At 43.8% G+C, this 12,185-nt stretch overlaps 1 protein-coding gene across 1 annotated transcript in view; it reads left to right on the top strand.

Moving 5' to 3' along the window:
- ctdp1 (CTD (carboxy-terminal domain, RNA polymerase II, polypeptide A) phosphatase, subunit 1) overlaps positions 1-11,489 on the top strand; it is an 85,368-nt gene extending 73,879 nt beyond the window's left edge. Inside the window, exon 13 of the mRNA XM_083645972.1 lies at positions 9,815-11,489. Coding sequence (XP_083502098.1) covers positions 9,815-9,947 — 133 coding nt within the window. The 3' untranslated portion in view covers positions 9,948-11,489. The remainder of the gene's footprint in view (positions 1-9,814) is intronic.
- The last annotated feature ends 696 nt before the right edge of the window (positions 11,490-12,185 follow it).

Below are 12,185 nucleotides of genomic sequence, written 5' to 3'. Positions count from 1 at the left end.
ACTGGATGAACCTGAGCTCAGACACTGCTCATTTACTGTCTCCACTCACTGGATGAACCTGAGCTCAGACACTGCTCGTTTCCTGTCTCCACTCACTGGATGGACCTGAGCTCAGACACTGCTCGTTTCCTGTCTCCACTCACTGGATGAACCTGAGCTCAGACACTGCTCATTTCTGTCTCCACTCACTGGATGAACCTGAGCTCAGACGCTGCTCGTTTCCTGTCTCCACTCACTGGATGGACCTGAGCTCAGACACTGCTCGTTTCCTGTCTCCACTCACTGGATGGCTGCACTGGTTAAATTAGGAAAAAAAGGCTGGTATTTGCCTTCAAAACCCTGTATCAGTCAAACCCCAATTTTATCTGTGCATTTTCTTCTCTCAAAGTGTGTTATCTATCATTTTCTTCTGCACACCGAAAGATCCTTGTTGCCAGTGTCCATATTCTATGCCTCAACCATTGGCCTTGGTAGTGTAGGCCTTGTTCAACATCCTGTTGGCATCTCCACATGTTGCCTTTGTCACCATTGCTCTTAGACACGGCAAGAGAAGTTTTAAAATTCTGTTTCATGTACAATCAAACAACATCCATCTGAGCATTTTTGATATGCCCCAGCAGGTAGCCTGCTACAGACAGCGAGTGGGGAAGATCCTTGTATTAAAGGTGTGAATCGACGTCGCATTTGCCTCTGACCAACCACTGTGTGAACTTGAGGAGACCCTTAAAGGTGCAGTGAGTATGGTTTTTGCTGGTCCATAGCACCAAATGGCCATAAACTATCTGCGGCGGATTCTTTTATTAATTTCTCCTTAGTCCTTACCTAACTGGCTCATCTCTAGCGTGAAAATACAGCTTTATTAGTGTCACCTGCCCGCTCAATTCATTCACCAGCGTTGCCAGATAATTGTATCATTTTAATACATAGCTGGAACTACTTTGCTGACAAAACCTGAAGTTCTGCATTATGTATTTGCTTCGAAAATTACAATGTCTCGAAGTTTTACATCATTTCATGACGTGGTGAAATGCACGAGTCACAACATGTACATAAGTGCGTTTTGGTGCTGTTGGAACGTGTATTTGGTGACTTAATGGGGGTAGGCTAGCCAGTTCCGCGGGCTACCAGTCATTGTGCTAAGCTAACTAGCAGGAGGGGCCCGAGGCTACTTACTTTGCTACTGCTCGCACAGAGAAGAGCATGGCATCCATAGTATCTTCTCGTCTTACTATCGGGAATATGGTGAGTGAATCTTCCAAAACGTTGGCATATTCTTAAAAAAAAAAAAAATCACAGTCAGACTTAAAGCAGCCATAATCATCATACTGTAGTCGAGTTGTTGTGTTCAAGGCCTGGCTAAATCGATCAATTGATATTTTTTATGTACATTTTTTATTTTAGTCATTCTTATCCACAACTTAAAATAAGTGAGCAGGTTCAGTCAGTGAATTGCTCAAGGCCACTTTGACAGGATATGGCTGTTGATGATGATGATTGGCTGTTATCAGGCTTGATCCTGAAAACTTCCAGTATGGTATGGGGTGAGGCTGTATAATAATGTATGGGGTGAGGCTGAACACCCCCCCCCCCCCTCTTTCCCACTGTTGCAGTGAGGCCCCCGAAGCTCCAGGTCTAAATCCTTCTCAAGCTGCTGCTGTACCAAGCAAACCTTGCAGCCTTGTCAAAGCGGTGGCTGCTGCCAGCGAACAGACAGGAGAAAGATGCAACTCATATGAAAGGAAGGAAGCCCCGGGGCCTTTAATGTGATTTTGCAGCATGTGGGTGAGCCGGAGCTGAGGGGGGGGGGGGAAGGTGATGCGTACACGGGAGACCGGGGGGAAGATATAAATGACAGTGACAGTGATTCACACATTCGACACACCGCATCTCACCTTCCCCACACTGTTAGCTCTGGGATGGCGGCGTCAGCAGTTATTTTGGCGGAAGAAAAAACTTTCCCAAACCGGTATGTTTCACCAGAGGGGCTCAGGAGCACGTGAGCTCGGGGTGGGAATGGTGTTTACTTGTAATTATAGGTGTAATAATGTGGGCCCTTGTGGTGGTCGTGGTGGTCATGCGTCTCCGTGTTGCTCATTTGCTATTGAAAGTCGTATTGTTTTTGAAGCGTGGCCAAGCGAAGCCGTCACATCTCGCAGCGCTCCCCGCGTCAGCCCTCCCCGTGTCAGCGCTCCCAGCGTCAGCGCTCCCCGTGTCAACGCTCCCCGCGTCAGCGCTCCCCGCGTCAGCGCTCCCCGTGTCAGCGCTCCCAGCGTCTTTCATCCTCGTCTGTTTGACTCTTCATAGTAAGATAATATAATAATGAGGGGCAGGGCAAGTTGGTGTTGGTATTTTTTTTTTTATCCCTTTAACTGCATTGCTTATCAGCTCTCTGCATGTGGAGTATTCAAATGTAGGGGGAGGAGGGTGTATATATGAATGTATCTGCAGCTGACAAATCCACTGTGAATATGATATGATAAAAATTATATATATACAGTATGCGTACTGTGTTCTTGTTAGGCACACTGGCAGGAAAGGTCCATAACAGAATTGTTTGTAGCTGCTACCTTAAGTTAGGCCCGTGGGGGTTATTGAAACATTCTTACAGCAGTACACTCTCCCCCCCCCCCCCCCCCCCCCCTTTGGTTTGGCGGTTGACCGCAAAAAGAAGAGTTAATTGAAGTGGTACAGATGAGCGAATGCAGACTGGAGGGCCTCATAGGAAGATGAGGCTGGAGCTTGTCCTCTCTGATGTAGTTCTCTAAATAAATGATAAATAATATCATCTAAATACAGTAGGCTACTCTAAATAAACATTGAAGGACCGGCTGCACAGCAGTGCAAGTCAAGAACAAGCATATTAGACTTTTTACACCGGCTGCCTGGAGTTGAGATTTAAACATTTCATTTCTCAAACACTGCAGATACTATAATCTCATCCTTCCGTGAGTTTGTCCAAAATATTTCGGCTTTAAAGGCTCACATTTTCTGAATTCTAACAGACGAGGATTGTAAATACATTTTTCTATCTATAACACACACTCACATTCCACAATCACACTTTTTCAGGTACTTGCAAGTACGACATTTTGTAAAATAAATTGTTACTTCTTTCCCATCCCAGCCACCGGGTAGTTGGTTGGAGGAATGTGTAAAATTAGCTCCATCTGAAAGTGCATGTATCTCTAGGATATATGACACTCTTAAGCAGCGACCTCCGCTTCTCTTGATCATCTGAAAGAGGCATGGGAGAGAGACTTTGGAGAAGAGGTTCCTGATGATGTCTGGCAATACTCAATTGAGAGAATACATCTATCTGTATTAGGCATGGCTTACTTCAGTTTAAAGTGTTGCACAGACTCCATCTCGCCAAGGACAAACTTTCCAGAATGTACCCAGAATTGGATCCACCTGCTCCCGGTATAACCGGGATCCAGCCACACTTATCCATATGTTTTGGTTATGCCCAAGCGGAGTCATTTTTGGTCTAGCATTTTTGAAACTTTTTCTTTCTTGAAACTTTTTCTTATTTGTGTTGGGGCAAAGTAATACAACCCGACCCCATGATTGCGATTTTTGGAGTGGGTCCGAGTGCTCTGAAGCTCTCTGTGGCCCAGTCGGACGTGGTGGCCTTTACATCACTCTTGGCTGGACGCCTCATCCTGCTCAAGTGGAAGTCTGTTACACCTCCGCTCCTACACATAAACAATGGGTTGGAGAGGTGATGGCTCATTTAAAACATGAAAAGTTGAAATATTCAATTTGGGGCTCTGTGCAAAAGTTATTCAAAGTCTGACAACCATTCTTAGATTTTGATTCCCAATATGCTGCAATAGAGTAAAATGATCTATCTGCTTTTTTCTGTTTCTATAATGAGGTCATGATGGGAACTTTGTGAAGTAGTCTGTTACGTAATGGTTATTATTGTTGGGTCTTGTTTTTGTTTTTTTTCATTTTGTTTTCATTTGATTATTATATTTCATTGTGTCTTCATGTGGGAAAGGGGGGGGTTACGTTATGTGAGTCTGTCTAAAAAATCAATAAAAACATTTGAATAATAATAACACACACGAACACTTGCGCGAGCAGCGAATACAACGGGCTGCAACGGCTGACAGACGGATGAGAAAGTCTCTCCTTTTTCCATCCAGCAAGTCAGCACTATCAAAACGTGTCAAGTTATTTCACATGTGATTACTGACATAGTTGGAACAACAGCGCGATGTGCGAGCGGCACACAGAGACATGTGGATTCAACTGAAGCATTAATTGTGCATCACGCTTCTGTATTTATGGAATATCCAAACATGGATATTGACTGTGAATGTTGTCGGTCAGAGGAATGGAGAGGAGAGCGAGTCAGGTGCGTGCAGGGCGACTCACTTATCCAATTATGGACAGAGCTCATGTGTATAAATATTTGACATTAAACACGTTATTCATGCTGGTTATTTCCCTTTATTGTATACAATATATACTGTAAGACTATACTGAAGTGCTTTTGGCATTGTGCCTATAATATTTAATTTAATAATAAAGTAGCCTGCAATAAAACGTAAAAAAGAAAAAGCTGTGATGATGACTGCAATGAGCTCAACCCCACGGTAGAGTCACATGACGGCGGTAATGCGGTTACCGTCATTAAGTCATTGACTCCTATGGATTTGAAAACCATTTGCGGAGCGTGGATAATCGCACGAAGCACGTGGATCTTATTGCTGTTCAATGATGTGATTCTTAGTTTGAGCAGCTTCTCTTGGGATGAGAGCTCACTGTTGACCCTCCAGTATATTTCCATACCTCCTACACAGGTGGAAAACAGGAAGCCCCTCCCCCACCCTTTACTTCCCCCTTTGCTCTAAGCAGAGATCCACAGAGCTGTCAAAGAGCTTGAAGGCACTGCTTTTGCAGGTCTTCCCCCACAATTCCTGTCTCTCTCCTGTCAACCAAATAACATCTTGGTCGACTGAAATTCTACCTACTCTTCAACCAATCGATTGGTGGTTGCGGGTGGGGGTGGGGTATCTGTACTATCTGTTATCTCTAGATTAACTAAATACACAGAGTGCACTCTACCTGGTAGCCTAAATGAATAATAAATACACATAAAAAAAAGCAATCAATTATTTTATACTGAGACGATAACGACAGACTCAGAGCTGACCAGTGACTAGTCATTTTGTATCACTTACAGAAGGTGTCAGCCCTACTCTTCCTCTAGTCATTTTGTATCACTTACAGAAGGTGTCAGCCCTACTCTTCCTCTAGTCATTTTGTATCACTTACAGAAGGTGTCAGCCCTACTCTTCCTCTAGTCATTTTGTATTACTTACAGAAGGTGTCAGCCCTACTCTTCCTCTAGTCATTTTGTATCATTTACAGAAGGTGTCAGCCCTACTCTTCCTCTAGTCATTTTGTATCATTTACAGAAGGTGTCAGCCCTACTCTTCCTCTAGTCATTTTGTATCACTTACAGGTGTTAGCCCTACTCTTCCTCTAGTCATTTTGTATCACTTACAGGAGGTGTCAGCCCTACTCTTCCTCTAGTCATTTTGTATCATTTACAGAATGTCAGCCCTACTCTTCCTCTAGTCATTTTGTATCACTTACAGAAGGTGTCAGCCCTACTCTTCCTCTAGTCATTTTGTATCATTTACAGAAGGTGTCAGCCCTACTCTTCCTCTAGTCATTTTGTATCACTTACAGAAGGTGTCAGCCCTACTCTTCCTCTAGTCATTTTGTATCATTTACAGAAGGTGTCAGCCTACTCTTCCTCTAGTCATTTTGTATCACTTACAGAATGTGTCAGCCCTACTCTTCCTCTAGTCATTTTGTATCATTTACAGAAGGTGTCAGCCCTACTCTTCCTCTAGTCATTTTGTATCATTTACAGAAGGTGTCAGCCTACTCTTCCTCTAGTCATTTTGTATCACTTACAGAATGTGTCAGCCCTACTCTTCCTCTAGTCATTTTGTATCATTTACAGAAGGTGTCAGCCCTACTCTTCCTCTAGTCATTTTGTATCACTTACAGAAGGTGTCAGCCCTACTCTTCCTCTAGTCATTTTGTATCATTTACAGAAGGTGTCAGCCTACTCTTCCTCTAGTCATTTTGTATCACTTACAGAATGTGTCAGCCCTACTCTTCCTCTAGTCATTTTGTATCATTTACAGAAGGTGTCAGCCCTACTCTTCCTCTAGTCATTTTGTATCACTTACAGAAGGTGTCAGCCTACTCTTCCTCTAGTCATTTTGTATCACTTACAGAAGGTGTCAGCCCTACTCTTCCTCTAGTCATTTTGTATCATTTACAGAAGGTGTCAGCCCTACTCTTCCTCTAGTCATTTTGTATCACTTACAGAAGGTGTCAGCCCTACTCTTTCTCTAGTCATTTTGTATCACTTACAGATGCAGCTATCTTTAATTGGCGCAGGGACGCTCGTATGTATCACTAATGATGTGTTGAAGCGGGTGTAGCTCCAGGGGTTGCTCCAGGCTACTTGTTCACCACCGGGCGGCCTGCAACATGTCCCCCTGACACCCCTAACTCAATCATGCACCCCACAGAATACAGAGATAATAGAATTGGAAAGGAATGACCTCAACACCTGCATCTATAAACAATTACAACGGCTAATCATTTTGTTTTCAACAGTGCAACATGTCAGAACATGTAACCGTGACGTCCTGGGTGCAAATCCGGCCCAGAAGCTTTGTAGCACGTCAGTCCCTCTCCCAGTCATTCCAGTCTCTCTCTACGTTGAAGCTAACAAAGGCAGAATGCAAAAGAAAAGAGGTCTCAGCAGTGGAACCAGCAGGAAGTTTGAGGCTGAACTTGGGTCCATGCATGAGTTTGGCCTCCAAAAAGCTCTGGAGAGGACTTGATGCGGGGGTTGCAGTATGCTGTTTGACACATAGTTTTGTTGCTATGGGTCCCAATTCAAAGATGCACATCTTGGGACGAGGTTTTAATTGTTGTATGAATGGCTTAAGCTCTATCTGATGATTGCTATTTGACAGGTCCGGCCTGCGATGTCTCTACTTTTAATTGACAGCAGCTTCCTCTAAAGTGCTTTCTCTGGGCTGAGGGCCAGCGACACTTGGGGGCCCCAGTGCAATCCATCCATCTGTCAACATGCCATAACTAGAACTCCGTGCCATCATTTCTGCAGTGGCGTAACCCCTTTTCCATGAGAAATATAACCGAGTGAGAGGCTGCTGGCCTGCGTTTAGAAGTGCAAATGCATTTGCAGCGCTGCAACATTGGGAAATCCACGTAGTGATGGTGGAAGTGTCGTCGGGTGGCCCGTTCCCATGAGACCAGTTGTCAGAAGCCAGCCGCTTTATTGGCCGATGTGAGCGCCGGTAATGAGGAAATTTAAATGAAGGAAATGTTTCATGAGGTCATCTCATCCGAGCACTCTCACTGCGGGAAGTGTATCAAATGGAAAAAATGGGGGAAACTCGCAATTAGTGAGTGAACCGGACACTTTGGGACCCGTCTGGTTTCATCTTTCAATCGTTGAGTCTCTGTAGCTGGGCAACCCATAAACTTTGATCTCTCCCTCGATGGTTTTGTCTCTACCTCTCTCTCTTTATCCACACTGGAAAGGTGAGATGGTGATGATTACCCTAGAAAGAGAGAGAGAGCAGGCATGAAACAGCCAAATCGGGAGAGATTGGGTTAAATGTTTAGGGGTTGTTTTCATCCGTCACATACAGCACAACAGAATATATGTTACTCAGCCAGACAGCCACACACTGCCTTGCCCTTTATTTATGGCTTGGTTTTTATGCTATCGTGGTGATAAAATCTCTCCCCAGACAGACACAGACACCTGGCAAAGTACTCGGAACTGCTTCTGTGGTGTTTCTGCTACTATAGGTGTCTCCAGGAGCACATTTTGCATGACAGACACACACAGACTCACAAGGTGAAAACAACGCCAGCCCCACTGTCGCAACGTATTAATTGCCGGTTTTATTTTCGTAGGATTTTTTTTTTACCGTAAGCAATACATTAAAAAACACATTCTTATCATTTAAATCTAGTTATAACATGAAATGAAATCTAATATCAGTGGATTACTGCTGAATGCTAGCCTTTTAGAGTTAACTGTAACATTGTGGGACTTTCTGGATGTTTCATGTGTGTGTGTGTGTGTGTGGGGGGGGGTGAATTAATAGACGAGGCTTCAGATTGGGTGTAATGATGTGAAGCAGAAAGCAATGAAGGAACTCCCCCCCCCCGCTGTCTCCAATGTTAATATTTGGAGATGGGAGAGGGTTGGCGCGCCGACATACGCACACACTCAGTCACACTTGGTCTCCCTCACTCATACACACAGACAGACACTCAAGTACAGTGACTGATATTGCAGAAACAATATGGCTGATGGCGGGGCATCAGGGATTTCCACCCGTCTCGTATTCTCACGCCGTCGCAAAATCGATAGACGCGGTTAATTGCTCGCCTCCGAGCCATTACCGCCGAACCTCACCGTTACCCTTTGACCATCCAGCCCCGGTGTTACGGCGTTGACCGTGAAACCACTCGTCGATTTGGAGGACCAGAGCTGTACCGCACGCACCCTCACACACGTGCGGCAGGGGTCCGCCATAACTGTCACTTCGCCGCGCCGATATTAGCCGACATCTGACCTTTAATGAATGCGGCAATCAGAGCCCCTCGACGCCGTGGGAGGCGAGCAGGCTAATGAGAGGTTCCTCTGCAGGACCGCTGTCAGACCCTCCGCTACAAAACCCCTACCTGCCTCATTAGCATCATGCTAACAAGCCGCTCTGCTGGGGAGATGTCATGTTAGCCGGGGGGGGGGGGTGTTTACAGCCATGTTTGAGAGGCCTTTAGCCACTTGGCAGCGCGCTTCTCCATTTTCTTTTCTTCCCTAATTTTGGTTTGCTCGTGAACCCACGCTCTCAGCAACTAAAACTCTCTCGCCGATTGATCTAACGCAACAGTGATTCAACCCAGCCCATAAAAGCTTTTACATCTGCTGTTCTAAACACCCGGTGTCTGGCAGCTCTTTGCCAGCAAAAGTACTCGGCTGCCAGGGCTTCAAGTTCTCCGGCACCATGCCTGATTTCAGGCATACAGCATGGGTAAATGAATATAATACTTATTTCAATATACATTGTACACATTCCACCTGGACCACTTTTCTTGCTTTAACCCCTGCTGCGCACAGGAAGTAATGCGTTTTACATTTCCGATTTGTTTGGGGAAAAAACAAGAAGAACTGGGTAGTTGGTATGAGCAGTGATACCCAACCATGGCTGAACAGAAGAACGCCACCTACAGAAATGTAAACTTTCTCACTCACACTCTTTTCCATATCCACCAGTATCCTGGCATCTTGGCAAGTACAGTATGCTACTGTCCAAGTGCCTGCTGCCTCTTTGATTTGCATTCGCTTCCTTATTGGATGCTTCTGCTTGAGAGGTTAGAGGTCCAAGCCGCGAAGCTGCGAAGCTTGGACTTCTGTTTTTGTTCTCATTCTTTCTTCTTCTTCTCCACTAAAAGTGTTTGTGCAGCAAAAACCGTAAGACCATAACCATCAGAGTGGAATTTTTAAATTATTATTATTATTATTTCAAAACATAATTACATAACTTGCTTTGTGGTAACATCAGAAAATGCATAGCCTACAGCATTTTGCCTCTTATATCTCTGTTTTAGATGGCTATTTGATCTGTGACACTAGTACAAATGGCATCAGGCAAATCCCAATTGTGATGATGGCAGTACAGTACGGGAGTTCCAGAGATTTCTAAGTGGCCCTGTCTCCTTTATCTAGGGGGCAGAAGCGCAAGCTGGACGATTCCAGAGAGGAGGAGGCAGACTCGGCCGATGAGGAAGAGGAGGGCAGCAACTCTGAGGAGGACGAGATGGCCGCCGCCCTGGAGGCAGAGCTCAATGACTTTATGTGACGTGGACTCTGGTTACAGGAAAAACGACCCCCGCCCCCCGGAATCCCTCAGCCCCCCTACGAGCGGTACTCAAATCTCCTATTTTTCTCTGCTTCGGAGTCGGCGTGTACTTAGGATGTATGAGCCATGTGAGCTGTTCAAAAAATGAATGTGTTGTACAGAAATGAGTCATGTCTCTGTGTGTAAATAACGACTTAGAGATTTTTTTAGGGTCGATTTAGAGCCTTTTTGGCATAAAACACTTGGATGTTTAACATTTTATTGTGAGATAACCTAGAAGACATGAAATTTGATACTTTGTTTTGTTTTACTTTTTTCCTTTTCTATTTCACTTTTTTTTTTTTTATAAAGATAAATACAAAACAAATACAAAACATCAAATTTTCTGGTCTTAAATGCCAAAGAGTTTCAAATAGGTTTGCCAAGCCTGCAGCTAAACATTTAACATTTAGACTTGTTTTTTCCCCCCTCCTTTGCCGTTTTTTAGGGGTCAACATTGCAACCAGCAGATCTAGACATTTGAATGTGTTTTCTTGGGTCTTGAGACGTCTCTTCCTCTTCCTAGCGTTTGTACATTTGGTACAAATGGCCCACTTGGTGAGCTGAACCCAACTTGACCCAGTTATTGTTCATTGGCATTGGCTCAGGCAGGTCTTGAGTGAGATGTAGGCTGACATAATGCTGTTGTGAGATTGCGAAGTAAAGCCCCTCTCGGACAACTGCTCAAGTCCTATAGTCTTAAAGCTGCACTCCGCAAGATTTTATATCAAAACATACATGTTAAATCGCAAAGAAGAAGAGCATCCCATCCCCGCTAATTGCGACGGTGCCGATTTTCCCTATTTGCCCAAATGTAATTCTGGATTTACCAACATTAGACCTTTTCCCTCTCTCGTGTCTTTGGTATATTTGGTATAAAGAAACACAGACCAGCCAGGATTTCGGAGTCTTGAAGTTCACACCTTTCAAAACGTTACCTCTCACTGACATTCGGAGCTGCCTGCCAGCATGCAAAGTTGCCTAGTGCAGCTTTAATGGAGCATATTACATCCCTGTACATTATTTATATCATTACAACGACTTACTATTAGTTGCTCTCATTGACTGCTCTCATTTACCTGGACTGCAATGTTTCAATATTAACCCGATTAAGACAATACTCTGAATAAGACACTGCCATGTAATCATCATTTTCTGATTACCTTAACCCGATAAAGGTCATACAGTAATATAGCAATAGCCAAATTAAGACCTGTGGAGTATTCTGATCTTTACATTATTGAAGTGCATCGTAGACATGTATGCACCTTCATCGCACTATGACGCCCTATCTGAGTTTTCGCAGCATTTTGCGACATGTACGGGCGCCGTCAAACTGCTCGACGATGCATGCTCTAGCTTCCAGCAGCGAGTGTTGTGTTTGTACCAACACTAAACCAGTTTTTCCATTTTGCATAGTGACAGTCATCACATTTTGTTTTTTTGTTTGTTTCTTTGTTTTCAATCAAAAAAATGGATATGTAAAGTATTTGTAAAGTTATATTTCCTACTTGTTCCAGAAAGAAAGGACACTTTTCATTTCATTTAATAAAAATGTGTTTTATAAGTGAAGGATCCTACTTTCAGTCTGTTGTTGTTGTTGTTGTTGTTGTTGTTGTTGTTGTTGTTGTTTTGCAACTCAAGGAACTGTAAAGGTGAGCATCGGGTGTTCTGCTTCCTCTGATATTCTCTGAATGTGATTACTACTTGGATGTGCTCATACGTTCAGATGATATGCCAGATAAGTACAATTGGCCTTTTGCCAGTGTCTTTGCTGGAGCACTGCCAAGTTTTAACATTGTAATCATAATGTATACGCTATTATGGGAATCCCAATAGGACATTATTCCTAATCTGCACATGCTACTCAATTAATGAGAGACGGTTTGTGTGTCATGAAATCTATAGCAGAACCTTTAGGCCTTGTGCAATATGCTTTCAATATTCCTATGCAGAAGTGAAAGGACGCTCTGTAAGACTCGGAAGAATGATTTCTGCACGGTAAAAGCATGGTGTGACTTCCTCGTTAGATTTTTAGAGACAGATGATAATGCGGCATATTTAACACAACATATTTCATATTTGCAATTATAGTTAATATTTTTTGCATTTATTTCTATACGTCTTGCCCGGCAATGATATGCCATTTAAATAAGCATTTTACGAGATGTCTATGGGAAAAAGAATGGCGGATTAAAT

This window comes from Poromitra crassiceps (genome assembly GCF_964638095.1).
Source record: "Poromitra crassiceps genome assembly, chromosome: 11".
NCBI lineage: Eukaryota > Metazoa > Chordata > Actinopteri > Beryciformes > Melamphaidae > Poromitra > Poromitra crassiceps.
This window is presented reverse-complemented; position numbering and strand designations above follow the sequence as displayed.